Genomic DNA, 13,362 nt, shown 5'->3' with positions numbered 1-13,362 from the left:
CCTCACTCGATAAACACGGAGCCTCCAGAGACAGGCTGGGACAGGCACAGGAGGCCAAGGCCAGGGAGGTGGGGAACAGGCTCCCAGGAGAAGAGGGTTTGGACATTTGGTTGTCTAAAGCTACATCTCAGCACGGGACTCAGGCCTCCTCCGGTTACTGGCAGAAGAAGGCAGTGGTTAAGAGGTTTTGAGCTTAAGAGACACCCAAGTTTGAATCCTGTCACCGTCCATAGCAGTCGTGCGGCTTGAGGAAGTTCCAGGACCCCTCTCCGGCTGGTCTCCCTAGTGACTCCTCATGCATCTCCTTGCTGGTAAAACAGGATCAATACTGAGTCAGAAGGTTTGTGTGAGGACTGAATGAGATTACATATGGAAATGGCACGTAAACGATTGCTGTCCTCATTACTCCTGGCAGGCTGTCCCATCCTGGGACTCTCTGAGCCCTCCCCTTTTCTTCACCAGCTAAAATCCTTCAGAACCCATGTCAGGTCCCCCTTCCTGTGTGTGTGCGTGCATGCGTGCATGCATGTGTAGGCCAAAGCCCTCCAAAGCCCCTGGTGTTCTCTCCCCCTCAACCCCTCCAGCCGATCGTACAGTCACTGTCACATCCTGATAGATCTTCCACTGGAGCAGCAGACCATTGGGACGTTATAAACAGCCTTGCATAAGGGACTCGGCCTCCTCCTTCTATCCAGCCAGCCCACGCGTGCTTCCCTAAGAGCCCGGGTCGCAGAGCTTTGAGGCTGGCCTTAGCCAAGGTTCAGGTCGTCCCGTGTCTCCGACACTTGGCCACCCACCGTCACGTGATCTGCACAGTTCACATGCCAGGAGGGAGTTCTGCAGAACACATGGCTTCATGAACACAGCTGGTGTTCCATATCTACTTACTCCTGTTTTTCAATTCCTTCTTTCATCTTCCCCCTCCCATCCCTCTTTTTGTCTGCAAATATCAACCAGGAACCTACTATGTGCTGACCCTGTCTCAGCAGAGATAAAAAAAGACACATCCCTGACCACATGGAAGCCATGGTCTGGCTAAGTAAGCAATCCCAGGCCAAGCCATGGGGGCTCTACGGCAGGCTGGGAGCATCTAGTAGAGACGCTACCCTGGTGATGGCGGAAGGCGTATTGGAAGAGGTCACATTAGGCCTGAGCTTGAATGGGTAGGATGGGGAGGATTTAGGCAGGCAAAGGAGCCCGAAGCAGTGGGTAAGGAAAAAGCGTTGAAGCAGAGAAAGGAGCTTGCTTCCACCCATGCTCCTCACCTTCTCACTGCCTAGATGAGGAGGACTCAACCAGGGGTTTTAATATTTTTAAATTTTTCCTCATTAAAAGCAATTTCTTTTATATCTTCGACTTTGGAAACATCCTAGATTTTTACAAGAGATGCTCAAATCAACTCGGATCTTGTGATTGCACCAAAATGTCAGCAACGATTCTCATGAAAGAATAGGAATTAAGCCAAGATTCTCACACTACACCAGAAAGGAGATAAGGACTCCAGATCCGAAACCCAGGGAAATAAACTTGGCCAGGCTATTTATTGTCAGTACACACACACACAAACACACACACACACACACACACTCCTATCTCATTTATGTTCTCGTGGGTGTACTCTAGATGTCAAGGGGAACTGCTAACCTATACTCGTTAGCCAGGGTTTGGTATTGTTTCTCAACATTTTATTTTGGAAAATTTCAAACAGAAACATTGAAAGAATTGCACACGTATCTTTACCTGATTTACCAGTTGTTAACGTTTTGTGACATTTACTTTCTCCTCTCTGCAGACATACTAACCTTTCCCCCTCGAACTCTTTAAGTTAGTTGCTGACACCAATACACTTTATCTCTAAATATCTCCGCATGTATCTCCCAAAGAAAAAGGACATTTTCTTACATAACCCCAATACTGTAAACATCAATAGAATAATACTATCTAATACACCATCTGAATTCAAATCTCTCTAATCGTCCCCAAAAGGAACTTTTCAGAATTTGTAGTTTTGCTTATCCAGGTTCCAGTCAAGGATCGCTCCCTGGATTTGGTCATCATAGCTCTTCGGTCTATTTTTCTCCATCTACCTTTTAAAACGTTTTGTCTTTCTTGACATTGTCAGTTTTGAAGATACCAGGACTATTGTCTTAAAGATTGATCCATAATCTGAATTTATCTGATTGTTTCCTCATGCCAACAAAGGATTCAAAACAAATCCCCCATTTTTTTCAGATTTAATTTTTCATTTATTTATTTATAGCAAGCACATGCACAGAGGGAGAGGTAAAGGAAGAGGGAGGGGAGAGAATCTAAAGCAGACTCTTCACTGAGTGCTGAGTGCAGAGCCCAGTGTGGGGCTGGATCTCACAACCCTGAGATCATGACCTGAGTCAAAACCAAGAGTCAGTCACCTAACTGACTGAGCCACCAAAACTCCCCTCAAATTCCCCATTTTTCCCTTCTTCTCTCCAGGATCAGCCCTGCCAGCTACACAGTGATGACATTTAGTGGACCTTGCGGCCTCAGAGCACTTGGAATTTTACAAATCCCAGAGAAGTTTAACTGCTATTATTGAGCAACTAATATTTATTTAATATCTAAAGAATATTTTCAATGTCTCCAAACCTTTGGGGCAAAAGGGAGGAGTCAAACATCATATGTAACAACCCAAAGGAAATTTTATAGCAATTTACAATTTACTTTGATTTGTATTAACAATGTCTTTTCAGATTTTTTTTTTTCAAAGTGCTTTTACACGTGCTATTTAAAAACTTTGACTTTGGGTTAAGGGGTACCCAGCCGGCTCAATTAGTAAAGTGTGCAACTCTTGATCTCGGGATTGTAACTGTAAGCCCCTTGTTGGGTGCAGATTACCTAAAAATAAAATCTTTGGGAAAAGAAAAGAATTTTGACTTCAGAGTCAATCAGATATGGGCTCTAAGTCTAGGTCTACCACTTACTAGCCGTGTTACTTGGAAAAGTAGCTAACCTCTCTCAGCCTTGGTTTCCTTAAAGGGTATTTATGGTGTAAGGCGCCTCAACCACTGTCTCCGTCCTAATAATTGCTTCTGTTGAGCTTCACAAGAACCCTTCAAAAAAGAGAGAGCAAGAATTATCCTCTCCATTTTATAGGTCAGGTAACTGAGGCTTGAAAGACAATGTGATTTGTTGAAGATCATGCAGCAAAGCATCCAAAGAGACAGAACTAGAACCGAAGTTGCTGACTCTCAGAGCTGTCCCTTCCATTTCTCTTCCTCAGGGGATGTCGTGAGGATTAAATGACATGATACGTGTCTGGTGCCATGCACTATACAGGTATGGAGGCTTTGCCCAGTCAGTGTCAGAGAGTCTCAGCATCATTATTTTTCCTTTGTCACACCTCTGTGAGTAACTGATTTTGTTCAGAGGCCCTAAAAGAACTCTGGGAGCCAGGCTCATAATTATCTTGACTCCTACCACGACGGGAAAGGGGTTGGAACAACCTAAAATTCACTGAAGGTACTAGTGTTTCACTTGGAAGGAAAGACAAAATATTCTGAGGCTATGGGGCCAGTGTTTGCAAAACATAAGAGAGGGTCTGTTTTCCTTGGGAAAGAGACACTAAATCATGAGTCATTCTTTAGGTTCTGTGTGGGTGACTTGAGGTTCCTGAGAAAACTTCTGTGTCACTCACTATTGTGAGTGTGGACTGAAACACAAAAAGCCTGACCCAGTTTTATTCCTCAAATCACATGACCCATTCTGCCCAAGACATTCTAGGAACACATTGTCCATCTCCTTGAACAATGCGACCAAGAGACAGAGCAGCCATTGAAATTGGCTCTGAGGCAATTAGTAAAACACCGTTGGGCAGCTGGCCATGCCTTGGGGCACCTCAATGACCAAACTGATCACAAGGCCCGGCTCCCACCATAATCATGCCAGCCTAATGGAAGAGGGCTTTCCTTCTGCCCTCAAAACAATAAGTAGCCATTCAGAAGCCCAACCAATGGGACTGTCCCTTCGTCATAATGGCAAGGCCATTATATTGTCCAGTGACTACAGTGCTAGCTCAGACGAGGTCTTACCAAGAAGGCTTCCCATAAGTTTGGTTTGCAATGGATCCCTTGGCTTGGTTGGTGCTATAGGGATGACACGTCTGGAACCAAAATGTGGGGGTTTCATTTCACAACTCTGGATATGACTCATTTAGTGGACATTATTCTTAATTTACCCTTGCTCCCCATTCAATCTAACCAAAGTCCTGCTATGTTTTCTGCTTTCATGATGCTATTCATCTGCTGTTCCATGTAATCAACCGTGCACCTGGGAGGCAATTGGGAGAGGGGCAGGGTGGAAAGAACATGAGCTTGTTATGAGGCAGATCTGGTTTCCAAACTTGGCTCTGATCTTGTGGAATAAAAATAGGCAATATCACATATTCCTTGCTTATGACATGCCAGACACCATGCCCAGTAACCTACCTGTATACCAACTTCTACTTTACTGGTGAAGATGCAATATTGGGAGATATTAAGTGACTTGCCTGAAGCTTGGATTCAAACTCTGGTCTATCTCTCAGTGAAGCCTGACCTACCTACTGTGTAAAACTGCCTCCAAGTGCAAACTCCCTTTGCTCTCAGCTTCCTCATATAAAATGCATAGACTGCTTTACATTTTACCCACTTCTTGTGTCTCAAATTATACATAAATAAATATATATACCAATATATAAAACAAATATGTATATCAAGTCATATATATATGTACACACAAAACATATATATATGTGTATATTTTATACATATATAGCAGCAGAGACTACCTGGCACATAGCAGATGCTCCATAGATGTTCCCTTCCCCGCTGTTTAAGCAGATTCTAAGAAAGAAGAATCTCTCTGACCTCAAGCCAAAATCTCCCTGGGTGGTTCGGCTTTTTCAGACTAGCTGCAGGGGATTCACTAAGTCTTAATTAAAACACCTCCCTCAGGGTGCCTGGGTGGCTCAGTGAGTTAGGCATCTGCCTTCTCAGCTCTCTGGTCGGGATCCCAAGATTCTGGACCTTGTGCTCAGTGGGGAGTCTGCTTCCCCCCGCCCCCCGCCTGTCTCTCTCTCTCTCTCTCTCTCACTCTCTCAAATAAATAAATAAATGAAATCTTAAAAATAAATAAAACCCCTCTCTCAAGGCCACATCTCTTCTGTCTTCTAAGTAGGTAACACGGACACCAAGATTTAGTGCTTTGGTCTTGGTCACAGAGGAAGCGAGTGTGAGAAGTGGGAAGCACGTCGAGCTATTCTGAAGGCTGGAAGTTGGGCTGTAATTCCGCCAGCCTTGGCCTTTGATGTGTGTGCGCTTACATGTGCTCATTACTTTAAGCTGTTCCATGTGTATATATTTGTATATGTGTGTGCGTGTGTATGCGTGTATATACACACACCCTGAAGTAGATGGCTTTATATACATACATATATACACACCCGTAATGATATCCTAAATAAGCCACCCGTCCCACCTTTCAAGTGTCTTCAGAAAATTAACCCGTGGAATAAGCAATAATATGCGAAATATAAACATTCTTGCATGTTGGCGGATAACCATGCTATACATTCCCCTCTAAGAACGGAGAAAGAGAAGAGAGGCAATAACACAATAGCAGAAAAATGCACTAATCAAATCCATAATCAACTCTGATGATGGAGCAAGGATTCTAATCAAAACACAATGGGGCAAAGTTGCAACAGGTTGTAAGCTTAGAGCTGCACTCTCTTCCCAAGGGCCTCGCCTGCTCTTTCTTTTTAAACATCTAAAACACCCACAGAGGATTTCAATCACTTCTAATTACTTTTTTAAAGAAATGAGTTGCAAGTTGAACACCAGGCTCCTAAAAACAGGAAATATCAAAGTATTATATATATAATTTTTTTTTTCCTGCAGCTGCTTCTTAAAAATAAGCTAACCTCTCCTCAAATAGCTCATGCGCATTCCTTATCTGAAGGTCGACTGGCCAGGGTTTCTGAACTAACGCAGAGCATGCCTCTGAAACAATTCTTTGCATATGGTCATAATTTATACACCACGTTAACAGAGCAGATGCTATAAATGTTCACTCTTGGGGGAAGGCCCAGGTATCCCAGCACGAGGAAGGGAATTCGGGAGGGATGTGCTGCTGCAGAGCACAGCAAACCCCACCCCCACCCCGCCCCCCCAGTTAGGGTAGAGCCCAGCTGTAGGTTTGTGGGAGAGGTTCAAGGTGAGGGGCCGGGGGAGTTGACAGTGGGCCTAAGCTTTTTTGACCTAAAGCTTTTTTGCTGGCTACCTTAGGTCTTTTCACACTTGATGGACATGGAGAACAGGCTTGGGGGGACAGGGCTGGACTGGCTGAACACAGCTGCTGCATAATAAAAGAAGCCGTGAGAACCACCTCCCTTCCCCTGTAACTACCATGTTGAATATTCTCAACCTCAAGCTAATAACAATAATGACTGTCATTTTCCCAAGGGTCTGTTATGAACCAGGTCTTTATGGACACCACTTCCCACCTTCTCCTAAGAAGCCTGCATGCCCAGAATTCTTATCCACCAGCCAGCAGGCAGAGCCAAGCCTTCAACTGCGAGATGCTTTTGTTCGGCTCCCTGCCTTTTAAAAGGAAGATGCTATTTTTTAATATTTATATTTATATTTATATTAAAAATAAATAAATATAAAAAAAGGAAATAAAGGGGAAAGGAGAAAAAATGAGTGGGAAATATCAGAAAAGGAGACAGAACATGAGAGACTCCTAACTCTGGGAAACAAACTAGGGGTGGTGGGAAGGGGAGGTGGGCGGGGGGTGGGGGTGACTGGGTGACAGGCACTGAGCGGGGCACTTGATGGGATGAGCACTGGGTGTTATTCTGTATGTTGGCAAGTTGAACACCAATAAAAAATAGATTTATTAAAATAAAAAAATAAAAGGAAGATGCTAGATACAGAGCAATTACCCGTTGCGTGAAAGTGCAGCTTCCCTGTGGTGACATCATCTTCTGCTTTGTACCACAGCATGGCCTGCTCCTCATCCTTCCCTCTCATGCTCTTCTCACCTCCTCTTCTCCCCACAAAGCCAGTCCTGCCCATTTCTGAAGCCCAGCCTCCTCCAGGAGGCTGTCTGGTTTTCTCCAGCCATGGTGGCCCTTCCCTTCCTTTGGACCCCAAGCATACCTTTCAGCCCTCTCTGTATTGTGTCCTGTTGCCCTTGGTACATCAGTGAAACCTCCCAACTAGACTATACAATCCCCAAGGGCCCAGGCCATGTCTTATTTACCCCATGCTCCTGCCAGGGTAAATGATGGAGGGAGGCAGCTATGAAGGCTGTGAAGACCACCAGCCTTGAAGCTAGACCAACCTGAGCTGGACTCTGTTCCATCACACTGAAGCAGGATGACCTGGAGCAAGTTACTCTACCTTGTTGAACCTCACTTCACTCTTCCAGCTCAATGGTTAGAGCAGGGGTCTTACCAGGGCAAGTAAGCCAGAAGCCTCTGTGGTTATCTCTGTAGAGCCCAGCAGTTGAGGGCATGGAATCCAGAGCCAGACTGTCCAAGTTCTAAGTCTACTTCAGCTACTCACAAGCTTACCAACCCAGTCTTTGCCTCAGTTTCCTCATGTGCAAAGTGGGAATAATAACACGTATATCATATGGTTTGTCAGATAAATCAAATGAGGTTTTTTACATATAGTCTTTAGAACAATTCCTGGCATGTAGGAAGTGATTTTATATTTGATTTGCCATTATTATATTATTCATTTGTCATTATTATATTATTTAACTTGCCATTATTATATTATTTGATTGCCATTATTATATTATTATAGAAAATTATTGCTATAGAAATTGTTGTCATGTCTGCTTTTAAGTGGTACTGTGAGGACGAAATAATGTCAAATGTAAAGAGCCAGGCACTAAACAAGTGGCTGTGCCCTTCATCTTCTGGCCATGCCTGGTACTGATTGATGCTCTATAAATTCTTTTTTTCTTTAAGATTTTATTTATTTATTCATGATCGACAGCGAGCGAGAGAGAGAGAGAGAGAGGCAGAGACACAGGCAGAGGGAGAAGCAGGCTCCATGCCAGGAGCCTGATGTGGGACTCGATCCCGGGACTCCAGGATCGCGCCCTAGGCCAAAGGCAGGCGCCAAACCGCTGAGCCACCCAGGGTTCCCCTGATGCTCTATAAATTCTTATAAACCGATTAATACCTTTTCAAGGGCTAGAGAGATAACCTATGCCTTTTCTCACTTAGAGGCTAGTAGATCCAGGTTCTACATGCCTTATCTCTTGGTTCAGCAATATAAATAGCTGATTATATTAAGTGTTCCTTATTTGCCAGATACTGGGTTAAACACCTCACATGTTATTCTTCTTAATCCTTACAATTTCTGTGGTTGTTTATGCCCATTTTTACAGAGGGAAACACTGAGGCCCAGAAAAGTTAATTGACTAGGTCATCCACCTAGGCAGAGACTTCAAAACCTCTGCTAGTGACCACTGCACAGCCCAGCCCTCCACCAAAAACTCCTTGAATAAAAGGGAGTCAGAGGCCCCAAGATATCATCTGCCATGTAACTCATCCTTTCCAGACTATCTTCTTTTTTTTTTTTTTAAAGATTTTATTTATTCATTCATGACAGAGAGAGAGAGGCAGAGACACAGGCAGAGGGAGAAGCAGGCTCCATGCAGGGAGCCTGACGCAGGACTCGATCCCGGGTCTCCAGGATCATACCCCGGGCTGAAGGCAGCGCTAAACCGCTGGGCCACCAGGGCTGCCCACCTGACTATCTTCTAGTGATAAACAGCAGGTTTTGGATTAGGGACTACAGACATCAAGCCAGACAGTTCTCAAGCCATCATAGAGAGGCTTTCCTGGATGGTGAATGGGCACCATGTTAGGTAGAATGAAGGGAAGCCCTGTCCAAAGAAGGGAAAACTGCCTTTGCCAAGGTCACTTTGATGCCAAGGTGGGCCAGTGAGAACAAGAATCTGCCACCTGCCACAGAGAAGAACCCTCAGGATGCCCCAACACGGACAAGGAAAGAGCAGGCTGGTAAAACATAGGAGAGCCCATCAGGAAGTAGCCAATGTCCTTAGCAGTCCATCCAAACCATCCTCTGATTAGCACACAAGGCCCCACCGAGGGTAAGTCAGGTGCAGTGGGGGCATCCTGGGGATGTGGGCCAAGAGTAAGAAAGGAAAGCAAAGCTTTGAGGGACTAGGACCCTGCCAGCTGGAAAACATTTCTTTTTTAGAAAAGAGGGTGATGAATCACCTTTCCAGAACCTGCTCACGGCAAGTCCTCAACAATGTGTGTTAAATATAGGGTCAAATGGACAAAGGCCAGAAACAATCTCAGTGTCTACTTTCCCTCTCATTCCTCAGGTCCTCCTCATCAGGCTGGAAGGTGTGTGTCACAGCCCAGAGTCACTGCTCTGGCCTCCCACATACCACCCACCATACCTCATAAACCTCAGCTCCAAGGATGGATAGGAAAACCTCACCAGAATGTACCCTTGAGCCCATTCCCATTTCGGAGCCCACTGGACAAATCCCGTGGCTAATGACAGAAAAAACGAGAACAGAACACAAAACCGTAGCAGAGACAGCCCCCCCCCCCAACCAGGGGGAAATCTTGCCTTCCTCCCACACGCCATCACTCAAATCTGTCAGCTTCCAAAAATGTTTAGCAAGTGCAGCAGCAAGGGGCATGCTTATCAGCCTGGTGTGGGAGCTTAATCTGCTTGGAGGGCCTTCTCCAGCCCAGAGTTCCAAAAGTCTGCTTACGATTAGCTCCCAGCTCCAGTTCCTCCATCGGAAAGGCTAGCAACGTGTTGAGTTCTAGCCTCTGATCAGAGAAAGCTCCAGGAGAAGGTGGAGACAGTGTCAGCAGAGAAGAAAGTGCCAAAAAGGTCAGCTGGTCTGTTGCCACTTCCCTGACACCAGCCCCAAACCACCTCCCCCTCTGGCTTCCCGCCTCTCCTGACTGGGACAGTCACATCCGTCAGGTCAGCCTGTCCCCAAAAGTCCCTGCTGACCGACTGCCAAGGAAAAAAAAAAAAAAGAAAAACCAGCATGCCCCGGCTCCCTCCTAGCAGATGGGGGTGGGGGGGAGGAGCAGGGAAGGCAGGAAGCCAAGAGAACCTGATTGGCCCTTGCTGATTTCCTTAAAAGAGATTGCAGGGCCGGGGCCTGTCACCCAGCCCAACTGGGTGATGCGGACTGTCTGGAAAGGTAAAAGTCCCCAGTTCTCTTCAAGCCCAAGGCATCCCCCATCCCCAGACCCAGTCACTCGGGCTAGTAGCGCCGGGATCTACTACCAGGGAAGGAGGGGCTTCGTTTGGAGGCAGCCACCCCACCGCCACCGCCACCGCCACCGCCACCCCCACCCCCGCCGCAACAGGCAGCCAGGACGCCAGGAGTCTCAGCTGGTGCACCGGGCGGTCCTATGGGGGTCCTAGCACAGTGCCTGGCGTCCTTGGGGCCGAGGGACCGGCAGGGGCAGGCCGTCGTCAAGCCGACGGGAGCCGGTGGATTGCAACTCCCGGACCCCCTTTCCCGAGGTCCTGCGGCCAGCCCGGGGGCATCGCGCCCAGGGAGGCCTCAGGCCCTTCCTTGGCAGAGACAGATCTCTGCACACCCGACAAACGGCCGGCCGTCGCAGCAGACCCTGCCTTCCCGAGGCCGAGCTCTCAGCAGGCAGGACCTGCCATTTCCAGGGCTGCTGCACGGTCTTCGCGCCTTGGTGGCCGCGCCCCCCCTGCCCCGGGTCTCGGCGGCTCCCTAAGGCCTCGGGCGCCGGCCACACCCACCCGGGCCGGCCCCCTCTCCTCGCGCAGCTCAGACCTGCCAGCCCGAGCGGGCCGGCCCTTCCCCCTCCAGCCGTCCACCTGCCCCCCGGCAACCGGGCGCCCGCCCTCCCGACAGTGCCCCGCCGCACGCCGCCTCTCACCTGGGTATCGAACCCGTTTTCCACGGAGCCGCTCTTCCGCAGCGGGAGCCCCTCCCCCGCCGGCTCCTGCAGCGCCTGGGACTTCAGGGGGATCTGGCTGGGGTAGGTGGTCTTGCTCACCTCCACCTTGCTTCCTAACTTGAGGTAGCAGGGCTGGGGGCCGGCCCGGGCCGGGGGCACGTGCAGGATGGGCGCGGCGCTGTGCACGGGTTTGGGCAGCCCCGACTTCATTTTGGAGGCGACCAGGATGGCCGGCATCTTCTCCCGGGGCTTCGGCTTTCCCAGCACGTCCCTGGCAGAGGCGGCGGCGGCAACCGCTAACGGCAGCGCGGGGAGCAGAGCAGGCGCCGGGCCTCGGCCCGCAGGCGCCCACCACCAGCAGAGGGGGGGAAAAAAAGAAGAAGAAGAAGAAGGAAAAAAAAAAATTCCCGGGGTCGGGGAGCCCGCGGCAGCCCGGGGTGCGGGGTGGAGCGAGGCGGGTCGCGGCGCTCCGCGGCGCCCACCTGGACGGATGCTGCAGGCGCCTTCACGCCCCCCCGGGCGGCCTGCTCAGGGGACCTGGGCGTTCAGGGGCTGCTCCCTCCTCGGCGTCTCCTCCTGGGAACCCGAGGCGTGCACGCCCATAGTCACTTGTCACTGCATCTCCGGAGTGAGGAGGCCCCTCTGCAGGAGGAACGGCGGGGACCGCGGCTCCGGCTCGGCTCCGGCTCGGCTCCGGCTGGGCTCCGGGGGCTGCGGCTGTGCGCCGGCGAGGGAAGGAGCGAGCCGCGGGGGGGCGGGGGGCAGGAGCGGGCGGAGCAGGAGGGAGGGCGAGGACGCCCGCACCGACGGAGCCGCTGCCCCGATGGCGAGCACCGCAGTGCCCCCCGCGACGCACAGGCGCGGCCACAGCCCCCGCGAGGGCCCTGCAGGCGTGACAGTCGGCGCCGCTCCCAGGCCCCCCGGGCAGGCAGCTCCGCGCCGGCAGGTCTGCACGCGCTCCGTGAGCTCCCGCGCAGCGAGGCCGTGGCGTGGGGCGCGGGCGCCCGGACGCGCGGCGGGCGGGCTGGGCAGGGCTGGCTCGCGAGCGGCGGCCGCTTCCCGGGCAGGCGGCGCGGGCTGCGGGGCTCCGGGCAGGGGAGGACGCGGCGGCCGGCGCGGCTGCGGCTGCGGCGCGCGCTGACAGCCCGGGCCGCCCCGGCGCGCCCATTGGTCCGCGGCCGGCCAATCAGCGCCCGCCGTTCTCCTGCAAAGGGGGCGTGGCCTCGAGGCCCTGGGCCGCGGCGCTCGGTCCCGGGGTCCCCAGGCGGCCGGCGGCGGCTCCGCGCTGCAGCGGGCCCCGCGCGCTCCCCGTCCCCGCCCGGGCCGCCCGCGCCGCCGAGACGCGCTTTTGAAAAATGCCCTTTCGAATGCAAAGCCCGCCTCGGGGCCCCGCGGGCCAGGCCGGGGGGCGGGCGCGGGGGCGCGGAGGGGCTGGGGAGGGAGTTCGTTTCCTTTTTCAAATTGCTCTGGTCACCTTAACGGTTTGAATCTTCCGGAATCGCGCCCGCCGCCCCGCGGCCCCCATCTGGACTGGGCAGGGCTCTTCCTCGGCTCCGGCGCTAAGGCCCCGCCAGCCATTTCCCCGCCTTTCTGCCCGCACGTCCAGGCGGGCCGGGGTGGGGGCCTCCCAGGAGCTTCCTCTCCGGCTTTCAAAGGCTGCACTTTTCACTGGACTATTTGAAGGGTTTGCAGGCAAACGCACGCACCCCGGGAGGCCTCCCTTCCCGGGCCCCCCTTCCCCCACCCCGGCCACCCAGCACGGACCCCGCCGTTAGCAGCGGGGGGCGGGGGGAGCCGGGAGGGGCCCCGCTGCGATTCAAGGAGCAGCCCCTCCCTGTCCGCCCTCGGACGCGCTGGCCTCGCAGGTTCCTCGACTTTGATGCGCGCGAGGATCCCTCTCCTCTCTGTTGCTCCTGGGGTTCCTCGCTGACGCACAGTGTATGAGAAGTGCAAAGCATGATCCAGGCAGGCCCAAAGCCTCGCGGTGCGCGGACGAGGAGCCCCCGCGCTGGACAACTGCCTGGATCTGAGCTGGGCGAGTTAGTTCTAGAATCGTACCTGCACCCTTACAGAGCCGCGGTGTGCCCGTGGAGTCGGGAGGAGGCCTGACCACAGGGGTATCATGCGCCCTTGTCTGGGTTAAATGAGATAGCGCATGACAGTTGTTAAGCATGAGTACCTGTCAGTGTAAGGGGTCATAGAAGTTGGGCATTATTATCCTTATTATCAAATTACTGCTACTTCCCCCCCCCCTCCTTCATCTCTGCTTATAAGCTGCTTGTCTTTTTTCTGTGTCTCTAAGATAACAGGCTTTCCCTGTATGTCCACCCTGGAGCATGATTTACAACGCTGATATAGTACTGATTTATCATGATCCAGAC

General features: G+C 51.3%; 1 protein-coding gene across 8 annotated transcripts in view; it reads right to left on the bottom strand.

The window, feature by feature from the left end:
• NAV2 (neuron navigator 2) overlaps positions 1 to 13,362 on the bottom strand; it is a 724,081-nt gene that overhangs the window by 387,948 nt on the left and 322,771 nt on the right. For 5 of the 8 annotated variants that reach the window (XM_038569245.1, XM_038569246.1, XM_038569247.1 and 2 more), the window contains exon 1: positions 10,961 to 11,336. The exons of 1 other annotated variant lie outside the window; for it this stretch is intronic. In XM_038569245.1, coding sequence (XP_038425173.1) covers positions 10,961 to 11,218 — 258 coding nt within the window. In that variant the 5' untranslated portion in view covers positions 11,219 to 11,336. Of the gene's footprint in view, positions 1 to 10,960; positions 11,337 to 13,362 lie in introns of those variants that run through there. 2 more of the 8 variants (XM_038569248.1, XM_038569250.1) reach the window with 1 other exon arrangement.

Source organism: Canis lupus, chromosome 21, assembly GCF_011100685.1.
Source record: "Canis lupus familiaris isolate Mischka breed German Shepherd chromosome 21, alternate assembly UU_Cfam_GSD_1.0, whole genome shotgun sequence".
Taxonomy (NCBI): Eukaryota; Metazoa; Chordata; class Mammalia; order Carnivora; family Canidae; genus Canis; species Canis lupus.
The sequence above is the reverse complement of the archived record's forward strand: the minus strand, read 5'-3'. Positions and strand labels throughout refer to the sequence as shown.